General features: G+C 36.8%; 1 protein-coding gene and 1 long non-coding RNA gene across 15 annotated transcripts in view; one reads left to right on the top strand and one right to left on the bottom strand.

The window, feature by feature from the left end:
• Positions 1-11597, top strand: part of NEK1 (NIMA related kinase 1) — a 41630-nt gene extending 30033 nt beyond the window's left edge. For all 12 annotated transcript variants that reach the window (XM_027456426.3, XM_072037318.1, XM_072037319.1 and 9 more), the window contains 9 exons: positions 186-377; positions 942-1047; positions 1261-1343; positions 2293-2510; positions 4990-5144; positions 6346-6557; positions 8985-9118; positions 9391-9523; positions 11023-11597. In XM_027456426.3, the coding sequence (XP_027312227.2) occupies positions 186-377; positions 942-1047; positions 1261-1343; positions 2293-2510; positions 4990-5144; positions 6346-6557; positions 8985-9118; positions 9391-9523; positions 11023-11036 (1247 nt within the window). In that variant the 3' untranslated portion in view covers positions 11037-11597. The remainder of the gene's footprint in view (positions 1-185; positions 378-941; positions 1048-1260; positions 1344-2292; positions 2511-4989; positions 5145-6345; positions 6558-8984; positions 9119-9390; positions 9524-11022) is intronic.
• LOC110352562 (uncharacterized) lies at positions 351-18910 on the bottom strand. Of its 3 annotated transcripts, none has more exons than XR_002401685.4 (3): positions 18686-18910; positions 18140-18393; positions 351-801 (listed from the first exon to the last, which is right to left on the bottom strand). It is a non-coding gene; the product is annotated as an uncharacterized lncRNA (long non-coding RNA). The 3 variants fall into 3 exon arrangements; XR_011809030.1 differs by lacking the exon at positions 351-801 and adding an exon at positions 7060-7566; XR_011809031.1 differs by lacking the exon at positions 351-801 and adding an exon at positions 12319-15904.
• Between the last annotated feature and the right edge of the window lie 2755 nt (positions 18911-21665).

The following is a 21665-nucleotide window of genomic DNA, read 5'->3' on the forward strand; positions in this document are numbered from 1 at the left end:
GAATTCTGTTTTTTGTATTTCTGTTTTCCTTGTTCCTTCTTTGTAATAAAAGCATGCAAACTTTTCTACTGTGTAGACGTTATGTTTTAAAACCCAAGATTCTCAACTTACCTTGTAATCACATTGTAGTTTATTACCGAATTGTGTCAAAGCACTGTTTAAATGACAGACTAATTTTGTTTTAGATACTGCAGAAGTTGTTGAAGGAGATCATCACTCCTTAATTGTAAAACAGGATAAGGAAGAGAAAGCTTTTCCTACTGTTGGAGCTCAGTCTTCAGTGCCAGTTGGTATCTCACAGAACGAAGTGACTATACTAGAAGAATCTCAAAGAGCTGGAGCTACCCAGGTGCAGAGCAAACCTATTATGCTGGATGGTAAGTCATTTAATTAGCAATTCTAATGACAATCTGTTTTCCAATTCAATGAGGAATGTATACCGTAGGCTTGTATATCTACCCATAGGCAAAGTTCAAATTGTTAGAAAGCCTTTTAGGTAGGACCAGATATTTTCTATGCCTGTGTAGTAATTTGATTCACCGACATACTGTGTTAACTTCCAAAAACTTACATGCTTCTAGAGAACTCTCTGAAGAAGTGGAATTCTAAAGAGCTTCAATTCCTTTTTGTTTCTGCACACCAGTTGTGCTTGGATCTTTTCCCCTGTATGATATCAGCACCCTGAAGACTTATGGGGGAAAGTTGCTGAGATTTTTAGAAAACAGTTCCTCGGAGCTTGAAGATAGTCTTCTTGTATCAAAGCCAAACTTTAGTTCGGGAGCTACAAAATTTCAGTAGTTTCTGCAAAACACAGAAAGATCTAACATCAAGGATTTTAATGTAATCTTAAAACATGTAGTCTCTCCTGTCTTTTTGTTTGGGGTTCATGTTTGGGGTTTGGGGTTCATTTTTAATGAGGTGTATGACTTCATTAATTTTAGAGTCTGATGATCTGGAAGCAGAGATGTTGGAAGAAAATAAAAAGCAACAGAGCAAGGAATTTCCCATTACTGTTAATGAAGTGTGGGTAAAAGAAAAAGAGGATAAGTAAGTTATTCTTTTGATCCCTCTCTCTTGAGTTCAAACAACTAATTTTAACTGAGAAGGATTTAGATACTTCGGTTACAATGTTAAGCTTAGCTAAAGCTTCATTGCTTGCCTACCATGTTAGTTTTACTGCTCTTAGTGGGTGAGGGTCTTGTCAGTAGACTAATGACTATTTTAAATGGTATTTTCCCTGGGTGTTGTATTTTATAATAGGGCACAACATGACAGAAGAAGTGAGGAAACTTCTGAGAAAGTAGCGCTTGACAAGATGCAACCACAAAAAGAAGCTCCAGAAGGTCAGTCAAAATCTCTTGTTTTGTAACTGGTGGTACAGAGCACTGGAGCCATCCCTTCTCACTTCTTCACTAGCCCTAAAAGAGCAGGCTTTATATTTTCATCTTCCTTTTTGGTTCATACTTCTATAAGACAGATTTCTGATGGATTAGGAAGATGAATTACGTGTGTTATATTTGCCACTTCCGAAGAAAATATGTAGCGACAAAGCTACATTGTGTATACACAGGGAAATAGCCCATGCTTTGATAGTTACAAGTGAATATCAGGTTTCTGAATGTTACAACCTTTTATAATGACTATTTGAAGTGTTACGAAATCTGGTGAAGTGCTGCTTTGCTTATAGACATGCCTAATGCTGAAATGCAGCTTGGATTTTTCAAAGATATTTTAAACAAGTGCTAGTAATGATTTTTTAATCTTTATTGCATAAAATTGCTTGCTCTTAGAGGTCCTTAAACTAATTACAGGGGATCTACATATTTTTATAGCAGAATAGAAAATATATCTGCAATACTTGGAATTATCATTGGTTATACTATTCCATCAATTTACTGGTGCATTAAGAAAACTGTACATTTTTTCCAGTGTCAGAGCACATTATATTGGGATAATTTTGAAGAAATCTAGTGTAAGGGAAGAAGCAACAGATGATAATGGATGAAGCCATAGTTTTAGGCACAGATTGGATAATGATAAACAAGAAGGCATGAGAATAGAATAGACAATAGCTGAGGGATGTATATTCTCAATGATAAATGGGAGAATGTCACATTATGATGCATTTACTAAAATAATCTAAACAGATTTTCATACTCATAGAGTGTGATCTATTTTCTCCTTTAAACATGCAACAGAAATTAGTTTTTCTCAGTTTAGTTACTTTTTGCTTAAAAGCTTGTGGTTTTAAATCAAGTTAAATTCGTATTCAACTTCTGTGTACCACATCAGAAACTTGTTCCAGTGACTCACTGCAGCCTGAACCATTATTCCAGAGGGTAATGCAGTCCCCAGCTGTACCAACAGCCTCACCGGTTCTGTCAGCTCAGTCTTCACAGGAAGAGCCTTTTGTGCCTCGTTCACGTTCCGTATCACCAGCAAAAAATAAAGGCAAAAGTTCATTGTTGATTGGACTTTCTACAGGGCTGTTTGATGCAAACAACCCAAAGGCAAGTAAAAAAAAAAAAAAAGAATACCTTTATTTCTATAGTGATGTTTGCTTTTCTGATTTTCTTATTGAGGCTTCACAAGGCTAGAGCAGATGGCATAACAGTTTAAGCAGATGTTTGTATTTGTCTAATCACATCTGCCATGCAATATGACTGCGTTGTGCTCATTATATGAGCCAGACTCACATAGCATTGTGAGTCTCTGGTTTCACTCTTCAGAATTCTTTGTCCAAAGTGTTTATGGAGGAATGCCACCACTTTTCTAATACAACTGAGACAGTTCTTGAGGAAAATTGATAACCTATACCTTCTTTCTCCCCTTTGCGCAATTTTGCAAACTTAGTACTACTTTGCCATCACATACCTAAGTGCTGAACAGAGCAGCAAAGGCATTTCATCATTTCTGGCAACAGGGTTACGCAGTTTGTAAAATGAGCATTGGATGGTGGAATGTGATTATAAAATGAATTAAAAGTATTTTAATAATCGTTGTGGAACTACTAGATGAAACAGACTTCCAGGACTATGTGCAATACTTGCCAAGGTTCCGAAGTGCCAAGTGTAAAATAGAAGAGGTGCTTTTTGCAGAAACATGGATGACAGTTCTCTGGAAATTTCCACACCTGCATTGTGTTCAGTCAATACGAAGTAAAGGATCTTCCAGTTGTTGGAATGCCAGATAAATAAGAGCGCTGCTTTTGACTCACATTATTGTGAGTGCATGAACAGAAGTTCCACTACTTGATTAATCGAATATTGAAAAACACCTATTTGTTGATGAATTGCTGGGAATCGTATCAGGGACAGTGGTATTTGCATCTTTAGAAAAATAAAGTTTCTTGACAAGCTACAAAGAGATGATTTTCACAGATGTATATATTCACGTAAACGGGTTTATGACTCTTACTGTGATTCTTCAAGAGTTAGTCTGTCATTAAAATCCCTAGCTTATGAAACAGTATATCTGGCAGTTAGATAATACAGAAAAGTTAACTTCTCATTAGGTGCAGAATGAACAGTCTTTGTACCCTTATCAAACTTAGTAGTGGATATGCTTTATAATGAAGCTCTCCAGTGTATCATTATGACCCATCTTAGTATGTCATGTTACTGCATATTTGGCATGTGTTTTGGCCATAAGTGTTTGTCAGAATTGTTAATGCAGTACCAGATGAGCTCTACATAATAGCAGAGAATTTGGAGAAAAGCAGCAGATGTTTTTCTATTATTGCTGCAGTAGATTTGCCTAAAACAAAATAGAGTAATAAATTCCCTTTTCTCATTTGACTGCAACAAGAGGAAGTTCAGAACTTCTTTGCGATGACTGTAAATGTAACTTTTAGGAATTCCCCAACCTGCTGAAGGTCATCCTCAAATGCTGATAAAACCTTTAGCAGGGTGCAGAGCAGATAGCTTGCAGACCTGCCTACAGCTAGGACACTAACTCTAACTCTAACAGGGTAGGTTAATAGGAAAAGAGGCATTTTCAAAATACCTGGAAGCTTTCAAATGATGGGGCAAATTCAGTCTTCTAATTGTTCCTTCCCTTTGGCAACTGTGGTCAAAATGAGTGGTAACTCTTGTGATGTCAATAATATTCTGGCATGTGCTGACAGAGGTTTGATCTTAGATCATCTGTATTACTATTCTGAGTAGGTATAAATTGTGGCAGAGAACAGTGCTGAGGAAGTAATTTAGAGCTTTTTACTAGCAGCAAATACTGAACGTGGATGTATTCAGAGCTATAGTGAAGGAAGGTGAAGCTTATTGGCAAAACTTCTTAGTGCAGATTAGATCTAGGTTCTTTTTATTACAGTGGTGAATATTTAGTATTCTTTTGGGGTTCTTACACTTCTTAATAGAGATGGGTAGATCAATGAGCAAACAAGGTGCCTTTGTTTCAATGTTGCTTTGAACATATTTCCCCTGCAACAAATTAGTGTTCTAAACTTGCTTCTTAATACTATGGAACTGCCTTGAAATATGCCACAAAGAAAACGTCTGTTTTCAGTGACAAACCTTGAGAAATATTAACTGTATTTTTAAAAAATACTCCTTTTGTCAGCTACTCATAATGATTCTAAGCAGTGTTTTAAGTGGTTGCTTACAACTTAAATATGCTAATTGCATATATATTATCTACTACCGCGTTCCTTTTCTTTAAACAGTCTTCAAGATAATGAAAAAATTTGCAGAAAAACAGAATCTATATGTCAGTTTATGTTCCTTAAACCTTTCAGTCACTGTAACGTGTAAAGGTAGAAGGAATAATTTCCATTTAGCTGACAGGCAGAATTCAAGATGTCAAGCTTTCAATGGGTACAAGCATCTGTGCTGGACACATCTTTATTTTTAAATTGACTCTGATTTTTCATCCTTTTTCATTTCAGATTTTAAAGCAACTTGTAACCTCAGACTGTTTTTTTTTGTTTGTTTGTTTTATGGTAACTAAACATGATGCTTTCTTTTACATTTGCAGATGTTGAGAACATGTTCACTTCCAGATCTTTACAAACTGTACAGAACGTTAGTTGATGTTCCCAGTGTAGCTGATGTACAGCATCAACATAATCTCGAAATAGATGATACAGAAGATGAACAAGCCAAAGAAGGACCCTCTGATTCTGAGGATAAGTGAGTGTAGTATGATTATCAAGGATTTCAAGAAGCACCTTGTATCAAGTATATATTTGGTTAGACATCATTATACACTACAGACCAGAATGGAATTTTAAGCCAAATCTGAAAAATCCTGTATTGCAACTTTATTTTGAATCACCATTCACTCTCAGTTTTGTTCAGAGAACTGTGAAGCTAATGGTTTGTCCTGTTAATTCTTGGTTTTCCTGCTTCTTCCTTCATTCCCCTGAAAGTGATCAAAGCTGATGGCTACCACTCTAATAGAAATCATAATTTCTTTAATCTATTTAAAGAATATCTATCTATTATAATCTATAATTTTTATGTTCTGGGAATCTCTGCTTATCTCTTGTTCTTGCTGTTGTATTAGGATGTCCTTAAATTCCCCCCAAATTCTTCCAGAGGCCTCAAAATCTGACCCTAGGGTCTTGACTATTACTTGATGCTTGGATAGTTTGCAGAGATTAAAATCATCTGGTCTATCTTTTCTGAAGAGGTATAGATCTATTTTTGCTCCAGACATCTTAATCTCTGTTCTAGTTCTCATTTCTTTGGAGCATTTCCTTATATTGTGTAAATATTGGTTCACATCCAGGTACTCTAAAACCAAGCTGTTATTTGTCCTTTGTTTCCTCATCCTAATTTTTCTTCATTTGTTCAATGCGACGTAGAAACAAGACAATACCATTATCTTTCCTGTTGCTACAAATTAAGCTTATGTGTCCTTATATCCAAACCATGCCTTTTCAGTTGTGTTTTTAAGTGTAACACTTAGTGGAATATTTGGCTAATTCTGTTCAAGGGATTACCAGTTACAATCAGTTTCATGCCCTTTTAGAACTGGATACTTGAAACTTATTAAGGCTAGGGGTTATGATATATAACTTGTACCTATGTATCAGTAGTGTTACCACAAAAATTACTTTTGTTTTGACCATATAATCCTCATTTACATTCCTGTGCTACTCCTTTGCTACTCTGTTAGACTGAGGACATAAAGACCTACAGGAAGTGCTGATTTCCTTCATTAGGCTACTGCCCATAAGAAAACAATTAGCCTTGTATATGCAAATACATGTCTTTTTTTTTTTTTCTACGCTGGCTTTCCAGTTTGTTCGTTTAACAGAAGAAAACTCTTGCTACAGAGTTTGTGGGGTAAAGTATTACTGATGTAATCTTTGTCACTTTCTTCTAGCATGTCTGGGGAGGCAGATACAGATCTGCAGGAACTCCGGGCCTCAATGGAGCAATTACTTAGGGAGCAGCCTAGTGAGGAATTAAGTGAAGAGGAAGAGTCTACTTTAAAGGCCAATGTCATCCAATGCATAACAAATGGTACAGAGCTGGATGAAGGAGATGAAAATAACCCCAGCAGCGAAAGTGCACTTAATGAAGAATGGCAGTCAGGTATAATTTCTGTAATACCTGCTGTATAAGCTATTTATTGATACTAACAAGACAAACACAGATGATGTTTTTTTGGATTTTTATACTTATAATGAAGTAAAGCTCTAATTAATAGCTTTTATACAGGAGTTTAAAAAAAACAGTCGATGTATAGATATTTCTGAATGTTAAGGTCAACATCTAACCAAGGTTCATGCTGCAGATTAAATGGTGAGTCTTTGTTAGGCTCTGATCATAAATCATTTTTTCACTACTTGCCTAAAACTTGTCTTCAATGAAGATCAAAGACTTTCTGCACATCCTGTTTTTTGAATAATTCATGACTGCAATGTAAGAGTGAAAAAGAAAGAGCAACTGACATGACTGGATTATCTGGGATCCAGTTTACAATTAAGTAATTTAACAGGGAGTCAAAAAGAACATGAAATTATTAACCTTGTCCTCAGCCTGAAATAGCTATTAATGCAATTAAACTAAAGAGAGAAAACCTTATCACTGCTTGTAGGGGTCTGCATTAGCGATACACAATGGCGTACTGAAATTCCTGTTCTGTTTTTTAAATTCTGGTTGAAGTTTAAGTATTTTAGTACTGCTTTAAAATAAGGTCCATTTAGAAATACAGGTATAAAAAGAGGTATAAAGCCAATAAATCTAAGCCATAGCTTGTATCATTTTGGTTTATTAACAACAATATTCAAACAGAAAATCTATGAATATTCCTGTAAGATATTACTTATATAATACATTTTAGGAAGTACTTCAAAATAAAATAAACTTAGTTAATACCATTTTCCTTCATTTTTGAGAATGTTGATATTATACAGTGGTAAAACACAATGCCGTCTGTTTTGTGGTGGTGGTTGTTGTCACAGGTGTTATTAATGGTACTTGGTGTCAGTGTCCCAACTTCTAGATTCATGATATTTCACAAGAATTGCAGGCTTCTTTATTGCGGGGGAAAGAACTTCAAGGGACCAGACAGACCTTGAAATCAACTCCAGTCAAGATCCTTAAGTTAAATACAGTATTAGAAATCGGTTAATGGGTTTTGAACTCATACACAAATTTTCCTTTTTGTTTCAATAATAATTTGTTATTGATGTGATTATTCATACTTGAATTAGGGATACAATTCGGTCAGGATTATCATTTTCTCTAGTCACAATCAGGAATTTAAAGTGGTAGCTTTAACTGAGCTAAGAAGTCTGTGACCTGCCAGGTAATACTGTGTTAATAGTTTGTTTGTTGGGTTTGTTATTTTTAGTAAAGATTTGATAATGTAAGCTCCAATATCTAAAAAGTTGCCTTTTTACTCCTATGTAGATATATTCTGTCATAACTTAAGTGTTTATTGAGGACATATTTTTCTTGGGCAAAAGCAGTTTGCATTTTATAACATATTTGCTAATAGGACTCTGTATAGGGATTCTACCTTGTGTCTTTAAGTAGATCTCATTTTCTTAAACTTACCTGGTATTTGACTCCTATAAACCTATTTGAAAGCATTACTTTCTTTCTGTAGTGCGTACACAAAATCGTCTTGATTTTTCTCTCACATCTTACCGCACAAATTGGCATACTGAATTTGCTACACAAAGGAGATGCGCTCATTCATAGACAAATGAAGAAAGAACTTCGTAGCTAAATTAATGCTGTGCTTTCTAGACTTGCTTCATTGAACGAGATGTACATCAGTGCAGAAATTAAATAACTGATTCTTAATACACACACCCGTATTTTCTGGTAGAAGACATCTGCTTTCTTAAGGAGCTCCTAGAGTGGGACAGAACAGCCACTGAACCATACCTACATCAGTTCCACCCCAAAAATGGTTATATGGAATGGTTATATGGAATTTCAACATTGTTTTGGTAAATAAAAACCTGCTTTGAGGCCACTACCTTGTTTCATTCAGTATGAATACCCTTATGACTAACCACCTGTTGTGGTTTAACCCCAGTAGGCAGCTCAGCACCACAGAGCTTCTCAGTCACTACCCCTCCCGTGCGGAGGACGGGGGTGAGAATTGGAAAGGTAAAAGTGCAAGAACCCATGGCTTGAGATACAAGACATCTTGCTATGTAAAGCAAAAGCTCCACGCACCATACCAGCTACAACGAAAAAAATTAACTCTATCCCAGTCAAAACCAGGACACCGCCAGTGGAGTTTTAGAGGAGCTGGCTAGATGCTTCCCACTTGGGATTCAGTATTTATTGGCTGTCAAGACATTGAGTGTCCCAGTTTCATTGGATTTTTTTCAGAACATCTGCCCTCCGTCATTTAGTGCTCCTGAGCTTAGCAGCTTTATTAGATTTAGTGGTTGTGTGGATGTCCAAGTTAAACAACAACATGAAGACTGAAGGAAAATTGAATTTACTGGTGCTGGTGGTCTTTTTAACTGCCTTTCTTTTTTTCTTTCTTTACAGATAATAGTGATGGAGAAATTGCCAGTGAATGTGAAGAATGTGATAGTGTATTCAGCCATTTGGAAGAGCTGAGATATAACCTGGAGCAGGAAATAGGCTTTGAGAAATTCATTGAAGTTTATGATAAAATAAAGGTTTGTGGAATAAGCTGACGTGGAAAATGGTTTAGGAGACAAGATAAATGTATCTAGAGCTGTGCCAGTAACTAATTGCACTGTGTGACTAAAATTAATGCTTATTTCTTTTAGTCTTTTATTCTGTTTCAACGTTCTAAAATATTAACATAGAAAATTCCATGCTTGTGGATTAAAGAGGAAAGCTTTGGATTTAACAATAGACTGCATTTACTAAGTTTGAACTATTTAATTGTAAACCCATTTTAAGCTTGACCCTATGTTTCTCCCAGGCTATACATGAAGATGAAGATGAAAATATTGATACATGTTCGACCATAGTTCAAACTATTTTGGGAAATGAACACAAACACCTGTATGCCAAAATACTTCACCTAGTCATGGCAGATGGAGCCTACCAGGAAGGTAATCTCACTGTATCTTGGCCACTATGGGTTGTCTTATGTTTGTTCTTGGTTATGTACAAAGGTTATAATATACTTTTAAAACATGTACCTGCTTTGTTATACTGATCAGCTGAGTTGATTTCAAAAAAATAAATATCCACAAAACACATTTTATTTCTGCAACAAAATGCAATGCAAACTTTGATCAAGCGTGCTGACTACTCTGATTTAACATTATGTTAATGTACAGTAAACTGCACTAATAGATGACTTGTGGGAGTATAATTATTTAATTTCTGTAGAACAGTTAAGCAGGTTGGGCAGATGCAAGTCTAGAATAAAATTTTCAGAATTAAAAATGGTTTTGTTTAGGAATTAATGAGTTCTTAGCTAAAATATTTTTCTTACCAAAGCTACTTCTAATGAGTTTCAGTGTTGAACCAGGATCAATAATTTTCAGAAAAGAAAACTTCACTTGATGTTTTATTCTATAATTGTAATTTTCCAGAAGAAATTGGTGTGGAGATATGATCCATCTTAGTTTTCAAGTGGCTCAGTAATGCATGAAGAGAATTTATCTTTGCTAGGAGCCTCGCTAGGTTAGAACAGATTGCATCTTTTAATTTCTCTTACAAGTATGTTGCAATATCAAGTGAATAAAGGTTCAAATAATTATAGCTTCCTTAGGTTTTTATATAGAAATGCTTAGGGAAAAAAAGTCTTAAAAACTAATTTTAAAAACACAATCATTAAAACCATATATATTTCTAGAATAAATTACTGTTTATATATTCCCAGCTTTTCTTTGCTACTGATACAGAACTGTTCAGTCAGAATAACCAGTACCATGTTGTTTTACTCCTGCATTATAGAAGAATGACAGAAAATGGTCTGGAAAATATATTTTTCAGACACAATTGCTTATTTCACTGTAAGGATAAATTGTAGTAAGTTTTTTTTAATCAACCATCCAGAGGACTGGCAATAGAGAACAGGAAGAAAACAGTAACTAGAGTGTTACCAATTTATTTTCCTTGGTATTTTGCCCTTTAAGGATATTTTAAAGGTAGTACTAAAAGGCTTAAGTGACAATTTTCTGAAAATGTTGGCATATAAATTGTAAGCTGTGGTCTGAGTGAATCCTATTAAAATGAGCTGACTTTCATCTTGTGAAATGTTGATTAATAAGCAGTTATTTTTAAGAGCTTTGGTTCTAATTGTGTATTTTACACATCTGTAATAGCATATGAAAATGTAAAGAAAAAGTAATTCTACACTTCAGTTATTTAAAGAAAATAACTATGCTAATAAAGGTGAATAGAGGACAAGTGACAGAAGCATGTTCGGGAGCTTCTATCTCAGAAGTTTTATACTCTTCAAGTTCTTTTACACATTTTTTTTCTAATTTGTTTTGTAACTCCGGGTTGTGTGTTGTTTTTTTTTTTTTTTTTTTTTTCCCTGTTTTTCTCTTCTGTGTCCTTTTTACCCTGTCTTTTCCCTGTCTTGTGATTTTTGCAGATAATGATGAATAAATCTGACTCAGGAATTCCCTTAGTGCTGTCTTACATGTCAGTGTTTTGAAGTCTGCACAGCGGAATAACAAACAGTAGCAGAAAATGTAACATGGGGCAGGAGAAAGAAGAACTGAAAAAAAGAATGGTGACTGTATGAAACAGAGGAAAAACATGCCTTTTAAACTGAGATATTTATACACTTCTCTTGTGTGTACTTGCATATGTGTTCATTGCTCAGAATTTAAAAATCATTACACTATAATCTCACAAATTCAAAAAGAAATACGGAGATGAATAAATACAGATGTTCTGATACAAAACTGAGACTTAGAATGTAAACCAGAGTTTTTGCCATATCAACAGTTGGCTGGTAGGGTTAAACAATTGGAAGAATTACTGGGCTCTGGAAGTACCAGGTCTAGCTGTTAACTTACATAGTTATAGTAGCCCTTCTTTACACATACATAAAGAAATCATTCATTTTTATTGACCCTTGTGGTTGTATTTTAGTAACATCTTAATCTACCGGTCCAATTTGAGTACTTTGCTTTTATCTTAATAAAATGTATTTTGAAGGCATCTGTCACTTTTTAACCAGTGTCATCTGAAATATCTTAATGGTGTTTCTAAATCAAGGCAGACTGGTATTTCAGTCACTGAAGTGCTTGGATTTTTTTATTTTTTTGAGACTGTAAAATTAATTTGGAGCTAGAAGACTTTTCTGGTATTTTTCTTCTTCCTCAAAACCCCAGCTATTTAGTTCATTAAATTTTGCAATCAGGTCAGTGATATCAGAGCACAGTGTTGAAAGGGGTGGTTTTTCTCCTGTTTGTTTTTAAATTCTTACTGTCACTCTTACTTTCATGTCCCCTTCAGCCAGGGGTGGTGGTACAAAATATTACAGGCACAAATGCTATGTAATACTTGTCATCTTTTGGCTCACGTTTCATAGCTCGATGTCTACCACCCCTGAAATTATGAAAATGAAAATTATTCTGACCCACATTTCCTTGTTTCTCCTGTCAACGCAGTACTGTACAGGGCCAACACTACGTGTGTTGTTGTTTTCAAATTATTTGCGGAAAAGCTTCATTGGCTTATCCATACAACAAGTCGCCTGTTACAAATCAGATGAACTGTCAAACTTCCAACTGCCCTATTGAAGAAAAAAATTATATTTTTTTCAGCTGCTGTAAAATACACCAGTCACAATCTAAAACTGTCAACTTTTCCACAAAGAGCAATCAAGTATATACATTATTTAGAACTGTTAAAATATGTACATGTTTTTTGTATAATTGTTTTATGGTGTTATGATTATTAAAGTTTTGCCCACTGAAAAATTTTGTTTTTTTTTTTAAATGTGTCCAATTCTTGAATGTAGACAAGATTCTTCTATTTCAGCTGTATCATGGGAACCTACAATGAGAACTTCGAAAATACTTAATTACCTTTAACGTATAGTTGTTTTTTTTTATATATATATAAGCAGCTGTTGCTTTGTCTGATGAGAAACATGATAATTGCTGGAAACAGCGCTGGTTCTGTCCTATATTATTTGTCTTCTTTTTCCTTCCCTTCCCCCCCCCTTTTTTCATTTGTCTTTGAATAGATTATCCAGAGTGCAGTAATCCTCAGGAGCCACTTATTATAGTGACATTTAGCAAATACACTCTTTAGATTTTATAAAGAATGCATTATTTTCCTTTTTCTGTTTTGCTTCACCTTTTGGGGGAGGGAAGACCAAACCCCTTAAATTTCAAAGAATACAGATTAGCCTTTTAGAAGTGTGGTATATTTCATTATGCTTCTGCTCTACAGTTGTGAATTCTCTCAAAGAAATACAATCTTATTGAAGGTAAGGGTTGGAGTTTGTTTTAATTCCCTTTAAATGTAAATCACATTATTGTTGACATTTTTTATGCAGACTGCTGGCTTGCTTTTGGTAAGAAATACGGACATAATCTGCAGACTTCAAGCTTCATAGACATAGAGCTTTTTATCAATTAATGATTTGAAAAATATGCATAGATTGTGCACAGCTTTTCAAGGAGAATAATCTTCAAACCTGCCAACCAATACTGAATATCCTTGAAAATCCCCCAAGACCTAATTTTCAATTGACGCAGTAAATAAGTTTGTCTGCCAAAGTAATGCTTTTAGCTGAAATTTTAAAGCCCTATTTAACACATTGTAACAGCTTTGCCTGGAAAGCTGCAAGGTGAGCTGGTGCTTGATGGTGATGAGGTCCTGAAGTTGGTAGAGGGTAAAATCAGAATCAGTGTGGAAACAATCTTACATCTAGATCCTAGAATTGACAAGTATTTCCTGGTACAATGCCATCTTCTGAAGCTTCTACATATAAACAAAGAACTTCAGTGGTTTAAAATAAACCCAGTGCTGTTCACAAACTACTTACTGACAAACCAAACATACAGAGAAATGAGCAGAAAGAGGCCACTCAGGTAGGTAGAACCCTACAGATAGAGCACACCTTCACCAGTTGCATCCAACATGAAATCCTTGCAAGCAGTTTCTTGGGACAAGAGAACAGCACAGTATGCCCAGCTTCCCCTAATGACTCAATGGAATTTTGAATAAAACAAAATGTGCCGTTTTTAGCCCAGTTATGATCTTGTGTGTGCTTGGATATGGTGCCAATCTCCCCCTCAGCCAGAGAGCCATGTGTGCCCCCGCCTCCATTTCTAACTGATGCTTTTTTCCACTAAAAGCACCTCATCAACTCTCAAATGAAACCAGGCTCTAATTAATTTTGCTAGCAGCGATAAACCAAAGACAAACATAGAAATTTGATTTTCAATCCTTTTAAACTTCTTCCCACTCAAGGAATTGTGTGCTTTCTCAGTTTTCATTTTAACTTGTTTATTCATGAGCTGTGTAGAGTAAGATTTAGCATAAAATACAATCTGGTTGTTACCATTTCTAGAACACTTGTTTTTGCCATTTTTATCATAGCAGTTGAGCTGAAGCAATTTGCAGAATGTAAATACTGTTTTTTAAATCCATAAAGAGCTTCTTCCTTTAAATTAAATTTGTGTGTTAATGCAATACGCACTTCAAATGCCTTGCCAAGTTGATATATTTTCCAGTTGAGCTGATGAGTTCATCAGTTCAAATAGTATCAATTTGAACGCTTGGCTTGTGCAAGAGTCTTAAAAACACTTCTTCAGCAACTAAAACCTTAATTGAATTGCTTCCATAAAGACAAATTAATTTGTAGTTACTTGTGATACACATATATAGGAGTTTGGCTGCTGCTGCTAAATTGTTTGCCTTCAGCACCTGTGATCTGGTGCACTCTTCCAGGTTTTATTTCCAGGACAGTTTTAAATCAAGATGTGATTTAGCTAATTTCATTAACTTAATTTGTAACTATGTAGTTTTAAAACTTAGAGAACCAAGGCTCAAAGAGATTTTTTTCACCTTAGCTGCCCAACAGCCCCAGCCAGGCGGATTGCACAGTGGGAAGACTCCTGCGAGGCAGCGTTTGCTAAGCCCCAGGCTGGCGGTGACAGTTGTTTCACAAGTCACCCCTGAGGTGGGACTGAATCAAATGTGAGGCTGGGGTGTTGCATGACTCACTTTTGCTTGGCTGATGGATGTTCCCTTAGGGACTGTTGTCAGCTAGGAGAAAATAAAGCTTGGTTTTAAATAGCATTGTGGCTAGAGCTGATGCAGATGTGCACTGAGTATAATGGCATGATAATCAGGTCCTTGACATACCCTATTTTTTGCTGTATCCTGCAGACAGCCCTAACAGTAATCTCTTCTCTAGGGGAAGGGATGAAGCATGCATTTTTGCTGTTTCCTGAATATAGAATAGAACTTCTCCTGATTCGAATTTTAGGCAAAGATTCTGCAGTTCTAGCTCTCTTGGTAAAATTTTAAATCTCCAGCAGTACTTCAGGGGTGCTATTTTTTCCTTCTATCAGTTTTCCCATCAGCAGTCAACAGTTCTCATTGCTGGTTGTTTTACTGCTGCTAGAACTATTTTAAATTTTATCAGAGTAGTTTTTAAAAAGTGAGGTACAGAGCCGCCTTCTGAATAACTGATTGACTTCACGGGGATATAGAAAAGACAGAAAACTTGACATATTAATAATTAGCAACAGCTCTCTCTATTGTAGGGCTATATCCTAACATGATCGTTGCTGAAGTCAGACAGTTTCCTTTTTATAAACTGCTCTAGCTGTCATAGTTTCTCTAAACTCTGTATTAAGCTGTAACAACTCTTGATAAAGCTGTCTAAAAGATGATAATAAAATGCAACTGATTTGCCATTATTGTAGCACACCTAGTTGATCCTTTCCTGCTGACATTAGTTTTGAGAATTTAAATTGTAGTTTGGAGTATTTTAACCTTGTTCTTCAAACTTTCTAAGGGAAGATAAAAAAAGTGAAGATTACCATAGCATTTGAGCTTCTTTATAGCATAGGTCTGGACTTAGACCGGCCATAGTTTTATTCCTTTTCAATTTTAAGAAATGTTAGTATTTTCTAGTGTTTTGTGCTTAAAAGACTTAAAGCATTAGAAAAGCACAGGCCTTCTAAATACTAGTAAACATTCATGAAAAATTCTTTCCACGGCAGTCTCTAATGCAATTCTTAGCTATTACTAAAGCAGTATTTTTTTCAGCTGTTGAAAAGCCTGATTGCACTGCACAGTATCCTCTTCTGGGGACTTCAGTCCGTCAGTGACCACAGTGCCCTGAATAACTTAACTCACTGTATTCACTTAATTCCCCGGAGTGCTTCCTTTTCTCAGATGACCGCTGTTGCTTTCTCTACATTGGGCAATCTTGTTTGTCCAGGAAGAGGCTCCAGCAAATTCTGACTTTAACAGACATCGGGGTTAAGTGTTGCCAGCTGGGAAATAGAACACAGTTCAAGCCCGGCCTACAGCATTTGTTAACCATGCAGTGATACTGCATTAACTGGTCTGCTCAGATGGGTAACGGACTCGTTTTCCACCACCAGTGCCAGTATCTGGCCCCACATACTGCTGTGGAGCACGGATGAGCACTGTGATGTGCTCATCCCCCTTCACCCCCTTCTCCCAGCAAAACTTCAAGCAAGCTTAAGAGATTAGCAACTAAGTTCTGCCAAATCTCACTGTGATCTGTTCAGATGCTACTGCTCTCAGCTGCCTCTTCTTTTCCTTTGCTGATGATTACAAGGACTGGAAAAATGAAATATGCCCACCCTCACACTTAGGCACAGAGCACTTCATCTTTGATTAAATTAACAAGAAACCAGGTTTGGGACAAGTCACTAGACTGAGCTGCGGTTGGCAAGGATCTGAGCACATCTTCCATTCTGCTTTTTGTGCCACAGTAAAAGTAATCTCCACCAGAAGGATGGGGCACAACAGATGGAAGCATGACTTAAACCACTTTGTAATGGTTCCTGAAGCTCATCGGTCAAGGGTGGTGGGAGACTGTAAGAGAAAATTATGTATGAACCCAAAGTGAAACAGGCTTACTGAGGAGCACAAGGTGCATAGTGTAGAATATTCCTCTTGCATGAATCCAGTCTTCATGGACTTAATAAACACTGGTTTTGTTTTCACTTGCTGGCAAAACTCTCATATTTTTTTTGCAGCCATTAAAGTTGTGAGAAATACGTAGTTCTTCTGATTAGTGGGACTGACAGTTTAAAAATTTAGGAATTGAAAAACTGCTTGTTCTGTCACATGGCAAAGCACTGGGGCTTGTTAGGGGAGTCACATAGTCTAAAACATATCAGATCTTTTCCTATAGCTGCTGCCTTTAACTCAGCTACAGAGCTGTCTTTGGTACCTCATCTCAGGCATTTTCAGCTTAAATGGAGAAGCCTGACATACTAAGCCTGTAGGACGTGGGGTGTTCCTCCCCTCCCAGCCCCTCCTTTCTGCATTTCTGTCTTACTGGTGTGTGACAAATAAGCTGCTCACTTGCAATTACACTGACGTTCATGGAAACTGCAGGTACCTCATATCTGGAATCCAAACCCTGATGCTTTTTGATCCTTAGGGAACTAACTGCATTTCCTTGCCATAGGATAACAAAGAGGTCAGAAGGTTTTGTGATCCTTGGACAGAAAACTATGTAGAATAATAAAATGAACTGGAAAAAAAAAAATGAGCTGAAAGCACCTGGGAGTTTTTTGTATATACTGGGCAATATAGTCACTTTCTGTGACTGAAAGTTTACTGTTACCAAGGCCTAGAATTAGTCCAATAAAACAGCAGGGAAGCCTTCTCTGTGTTTCTTGCCTACATTTCTCCCTAACATTTTTATATTCACTCGCTCCCCCTCCTAATGGAAGCTGGGAGAAAAGTGCCGAGCGCAGCACTAATGACATGAAAAAAACACACTGAAGGAAGCAGCAGGGAGGCCAAAGTTTCAACCACTCTCCCTCCCTTACCCAGGAAAATTTCAGTGACCTCTTGACACCTCCCATGGGAATCTTTAAATTGACAACAGTATTTGCCAAGTAAATACAAAAAATGGCATTAAAACAGTATTGTTTCTGACTTAATCCTCCTAAAGTCAATGGAAGAGAGTTAAAGTTCCCGCAGCAGTGGTAATGCACTAAGCTCATTCTGCATGGCAGTGGATTTGGATACATATCAGGACTGGTTAATAAACACGCTATCATGCGTTCAGAAGGAGAATTCAATTGGGAAAGTGAAAAAAAAAATCAAAATTTTAGTTAAACTTCGTTCCTGGGTCATTGTCTGGGAAAGCTGGCATTTTGGCTGAACAACCATGTGTCATGACACATGGTAACACTATAACACTATCTAAAGTCAAAGCCCTGCTGTCCTATGAAAACAAAAGTTTTTATAAGACAGCAGTCCTAAAAACAAAGTTCCCAGTTACTTATACCCTGGTTGTTTATTCTGCCATGTTTTTGCTGAGGTAAGTTACTCCTGAATGATTGTCGGGACTCTTGGAGAATATCCTGGTTTAACTATCTGCCAGTTGCCAGTTTTTCTTATGAAATCTGACGATCAGAAATGGAGGGATATTACGGAATACCCAGCATCTCCAGCTTCTCTGAACCATGTCTCCTGACACCTAGAGACCACTTCTGCAATAGTTTCTGGTCATTACTCACCCTGGTCCTGCTCTCCAAGGGTATTCCAGGAGACAGGTCACTAAACTGGAGATCTGTGGTTTAGTCCTGGGAATTGTCCCTTTGCTTCCTCCCCAGCAAATCATGTAATTTATCCTGCAGAAATAATCACCTCTATGCCACTCACTACCTCCCCTCATTTGTCTTGCCTGCTCTTCTCTTTCCAGTCTTTGTCATCATCAGGTGCAGTCTTCAACATATGAGGGAACTCTGCCTTCATGCTCCACATCACTGTCCTGTAAAAAAGGAACAGCACAATAAATATCAGAAATGAGAATGCGTCCAGAACGCAATACCAGAAAAATGTTCACAGCCTAGTGGGAACTAGCACACAGGAAAACACCTCGTGCAGACCATTTGCTGACAGCCATTTTGACCACAGCTGCCTTAGCTATATTTAAGGACTGCGACATGGATTAAAAATACATCCTTTGTTTACAGGGTAGGTGTGACCTTCAAGAAGAATGGCGCTAGAGCTGCATTAGCCATTTGGAGAGATGCTTGCTAACAGGTTTCTGGCACACGTACCCGTTGTTGTGCCCCATTCACATCCATATGCAGAGAGTTGCTGTGTGCGCCTTCTGGGACGTGTGGGAAAATAATGCTCGAAAATGAGTTTTACTGTAGCTCGTATAAAGTGTATATTCAAGCAGTATTTAAGGGCTGATTCTTAGCTCCAGGGATGGAATCCAGCTGCCTGTTTTCTTTGGCCTTGAGAGTCAGTTTGATATGATTTACATTTTCAGAGCTGGCTTCGCAAAGAAAGAGCTAGAGGGTTGGTTTTGAGGGATTTTTTTTTTTATTTTTTTTAGTGAGTAAATATTTTACAGACCAAATTCCTAGTTCTACAAAATCAGTGACTGTAGGCTGTGGGACAGTATAAGTAAGCACAAAGGCTGGAATTTATTGCTAGTAATGATCTATGAGATAAGATTTTCAACTAAGCCAGTGCAGAGAGGTCCATTGCCAGATGTGTGGGAGTGAAAGTGACACAAATCTACAAAAAAAAAAAATCTTTGGCAATCCCAAAGTGATTATATAGCCCTGTAGCGCCAGAAGCCTCAGAGAATTCATTTTGTGTCTCAATGTCTTCATCAACTTAAAAGCCAAGTCCCAAGCTTTATAAAAGAAATCCAAAGTACTGCCATGAATACTCCATAAATTTATCTCACTTTCTTAATCTTATTATAAACAAGTTTTTTTTTTGTTTGTTTGTTTTTTGTTTGTTGGTTTTTTTTTTTGTTCTTGATTCCCCCCTTTGTAAAGAACTGTGGTAGCAGAATGACAGCGACTCTGCAGAAAATCAGTGGGGAACTTGTCCCTTTATTACTTTTATTAGTACTTTCATCCCAGTGTAATCCAAACTTTTCCAGTGCTCCATACAGGAAGCTTTTCCCTGAGAGTCAGGCTGCATTGGAAATCCCTGCTCTTTGCTTCTAACACATCACAGACAAAAATAATGTACATGGATGGTACACTGAATGCATCCAAACCTCTGTTGTATATCCTTCCTGAAGTGTACCAGAAACTGCAGATATCTGAAGCTGCGAAAAGAGCTTCTGCACCTTTTAGACCATACAGGTATAACTTGTTCTGCTTTCTTTGCATCTGACAGTACATTCCAGAAAAGGATGCTTCAGTCAAAAAAAATTTGCTTTACCTTGGGGTAAGGCAAATTACTATGTACTATGCCTTCCCTAGTTTTCAATAAGTGTTAGTGCATTTTAAATTGTTAGTGCATAGTACATTTTAAATTGCATGTTTTATATCCTCATAAACAAACTCTTACAAAACCCATTGCATCACTTATAGTTTTGATATCACGGCAGAACTATGTAAGTGTGGCAGAGAAGTTTGAAAAGTAAACATGCTGATAAGTCTACTTGCTTGTCAGATAGCTCTGCCCAGCAAGCACTTTTATTAGGAAAATGCTATTTTAAGGAAGTAAATCTTTTTGAATAAACTAGCTGAGCATGCTTTTAAGAACTAGCATTACAGCTCTATCAGATTTTTTTTTTTTTTTGGCAAGCTACCAAACTATTGCAGCACTGAAAATTCTAAAATGGCTTAATTTAGAATTCGAACAAGCTACAAAACCCAAGAGTTTCATAAAGAAAGATATCACGTATCTATCCTGGATCATCTTACAAGCCCCTGCTCCTAAGCCTGGCAGTATGGCACAGCTACACCAAGGCTCTGTTCTGGGACAAAATCCAAACTGACCAAATTTCACTGCAGAGAAGAGCTAGGTGAAGGGAGTGTGGTGCTTTTCAACAGATGTCCTGATTTGGACAGTAGGAGGAACTGCAGGACTCAGCATAAAAACATACAAACATTTCAGATATAGCCTTGCTGTTGCTATATAATTCTTATGCTTTAATGACAGGTGTCATTAGATGTGCTTTAACGACAAAAGCACAGCTGTTTTTATGAGTTACATCTCTGTAAATGCACTGAAGCCTTGCAGTAACTGAATTAGACACCTTGAACTTGGTGTTTGTCAAAACCTAAAGAAATGTCTGAGTTTTCATATGTTGTTGTGCAGTTGCTCAAACACGTTATTTGGCATGAGAATAGAAATAATATTTCTAAATCACCTTTTAAAGAGTCTGTGGGATTCTCAGTCCTCTTAAGTGGACTTGAAAACTTCTCATCTAGGAAGACCGAGGGGATGCTGACTAGCATGTTCTGAAGGTAGGTTTGGTGTGAAAATGTGAAGACAGTCAGAGGTTCCAGCCTGCTGCTTTTCAGAGGACACTTTGTTGAGGGTAGGCCACTGAGGCTTTGGCCAGGGACGTCTGCTCTATGAGGGTTAATTTTACCCCATCAGATAAAACAGCACAGTGCTGTGAATCCTTTCCAGTTCATGGAACTTATTGACACTCTTTGACTCACGGGATTTTAGAGAGACAGTGGAGCTTTTCCAGAAATATAAAATACAATAAAACACAGAATTTAGAAACCATAGACCTGATGGAACAGATACAGCCTTCTCCCATTGCCCACGACAAACCCTCCTCTGTACAGTCCACAGGCAAAAGTGCCTCTGACTCTTCTCACCAATTCCAGCTCCTCCTGTCTAATATCCAATTTTTCACTCAAGTCATTCACATGCCAAGCATCCAGTTTCCAGACGTTCAGCTTCTTTCAGATGCTATAGTAATGCTGTAATAAGGTGTGGTAATGGAGACTAAGTAAACTTCCATGAACATTGAATATCCTTTATCATATTATGTTTTTACCTATTTAGAAAGAAAAAAACAAAACAACAACAACAAAAAAACACTTTAGGTCCGGCAACTCATCTAATCTGTTTGTGCTTTGAATGCTCAAAATATTTGTCACAATGTCCCTCAAAGGTAAAACTGGAGTTTACTCACTCCAACATGTTATTACTTGAGGTGTTTGATTATAGTTCTGCTTGATCTCAGTCTAGAGTCAGTAACACACAAGAATTCTACTTAAACATTTATATGGTTGTCAGTTTACTCATCTATCTGAAACATGG

The sequence above is a fragment of the Anas platyrhynchos genome, chromosome 4 (assembly GCF_047663525.1).
Source record: "Anas platyrhynchos isolate ZD024472 breed Pekin duck chromosome 4, IASCAAS_PekinDuck_T2T, whole genome shotgun sequence".
Taxonomy (NCBI): Eukaryota; Metazoa; Chordata; class Aves; order Anseriformes; family Anatidae; genus Anas; species Anas platyrhynchos.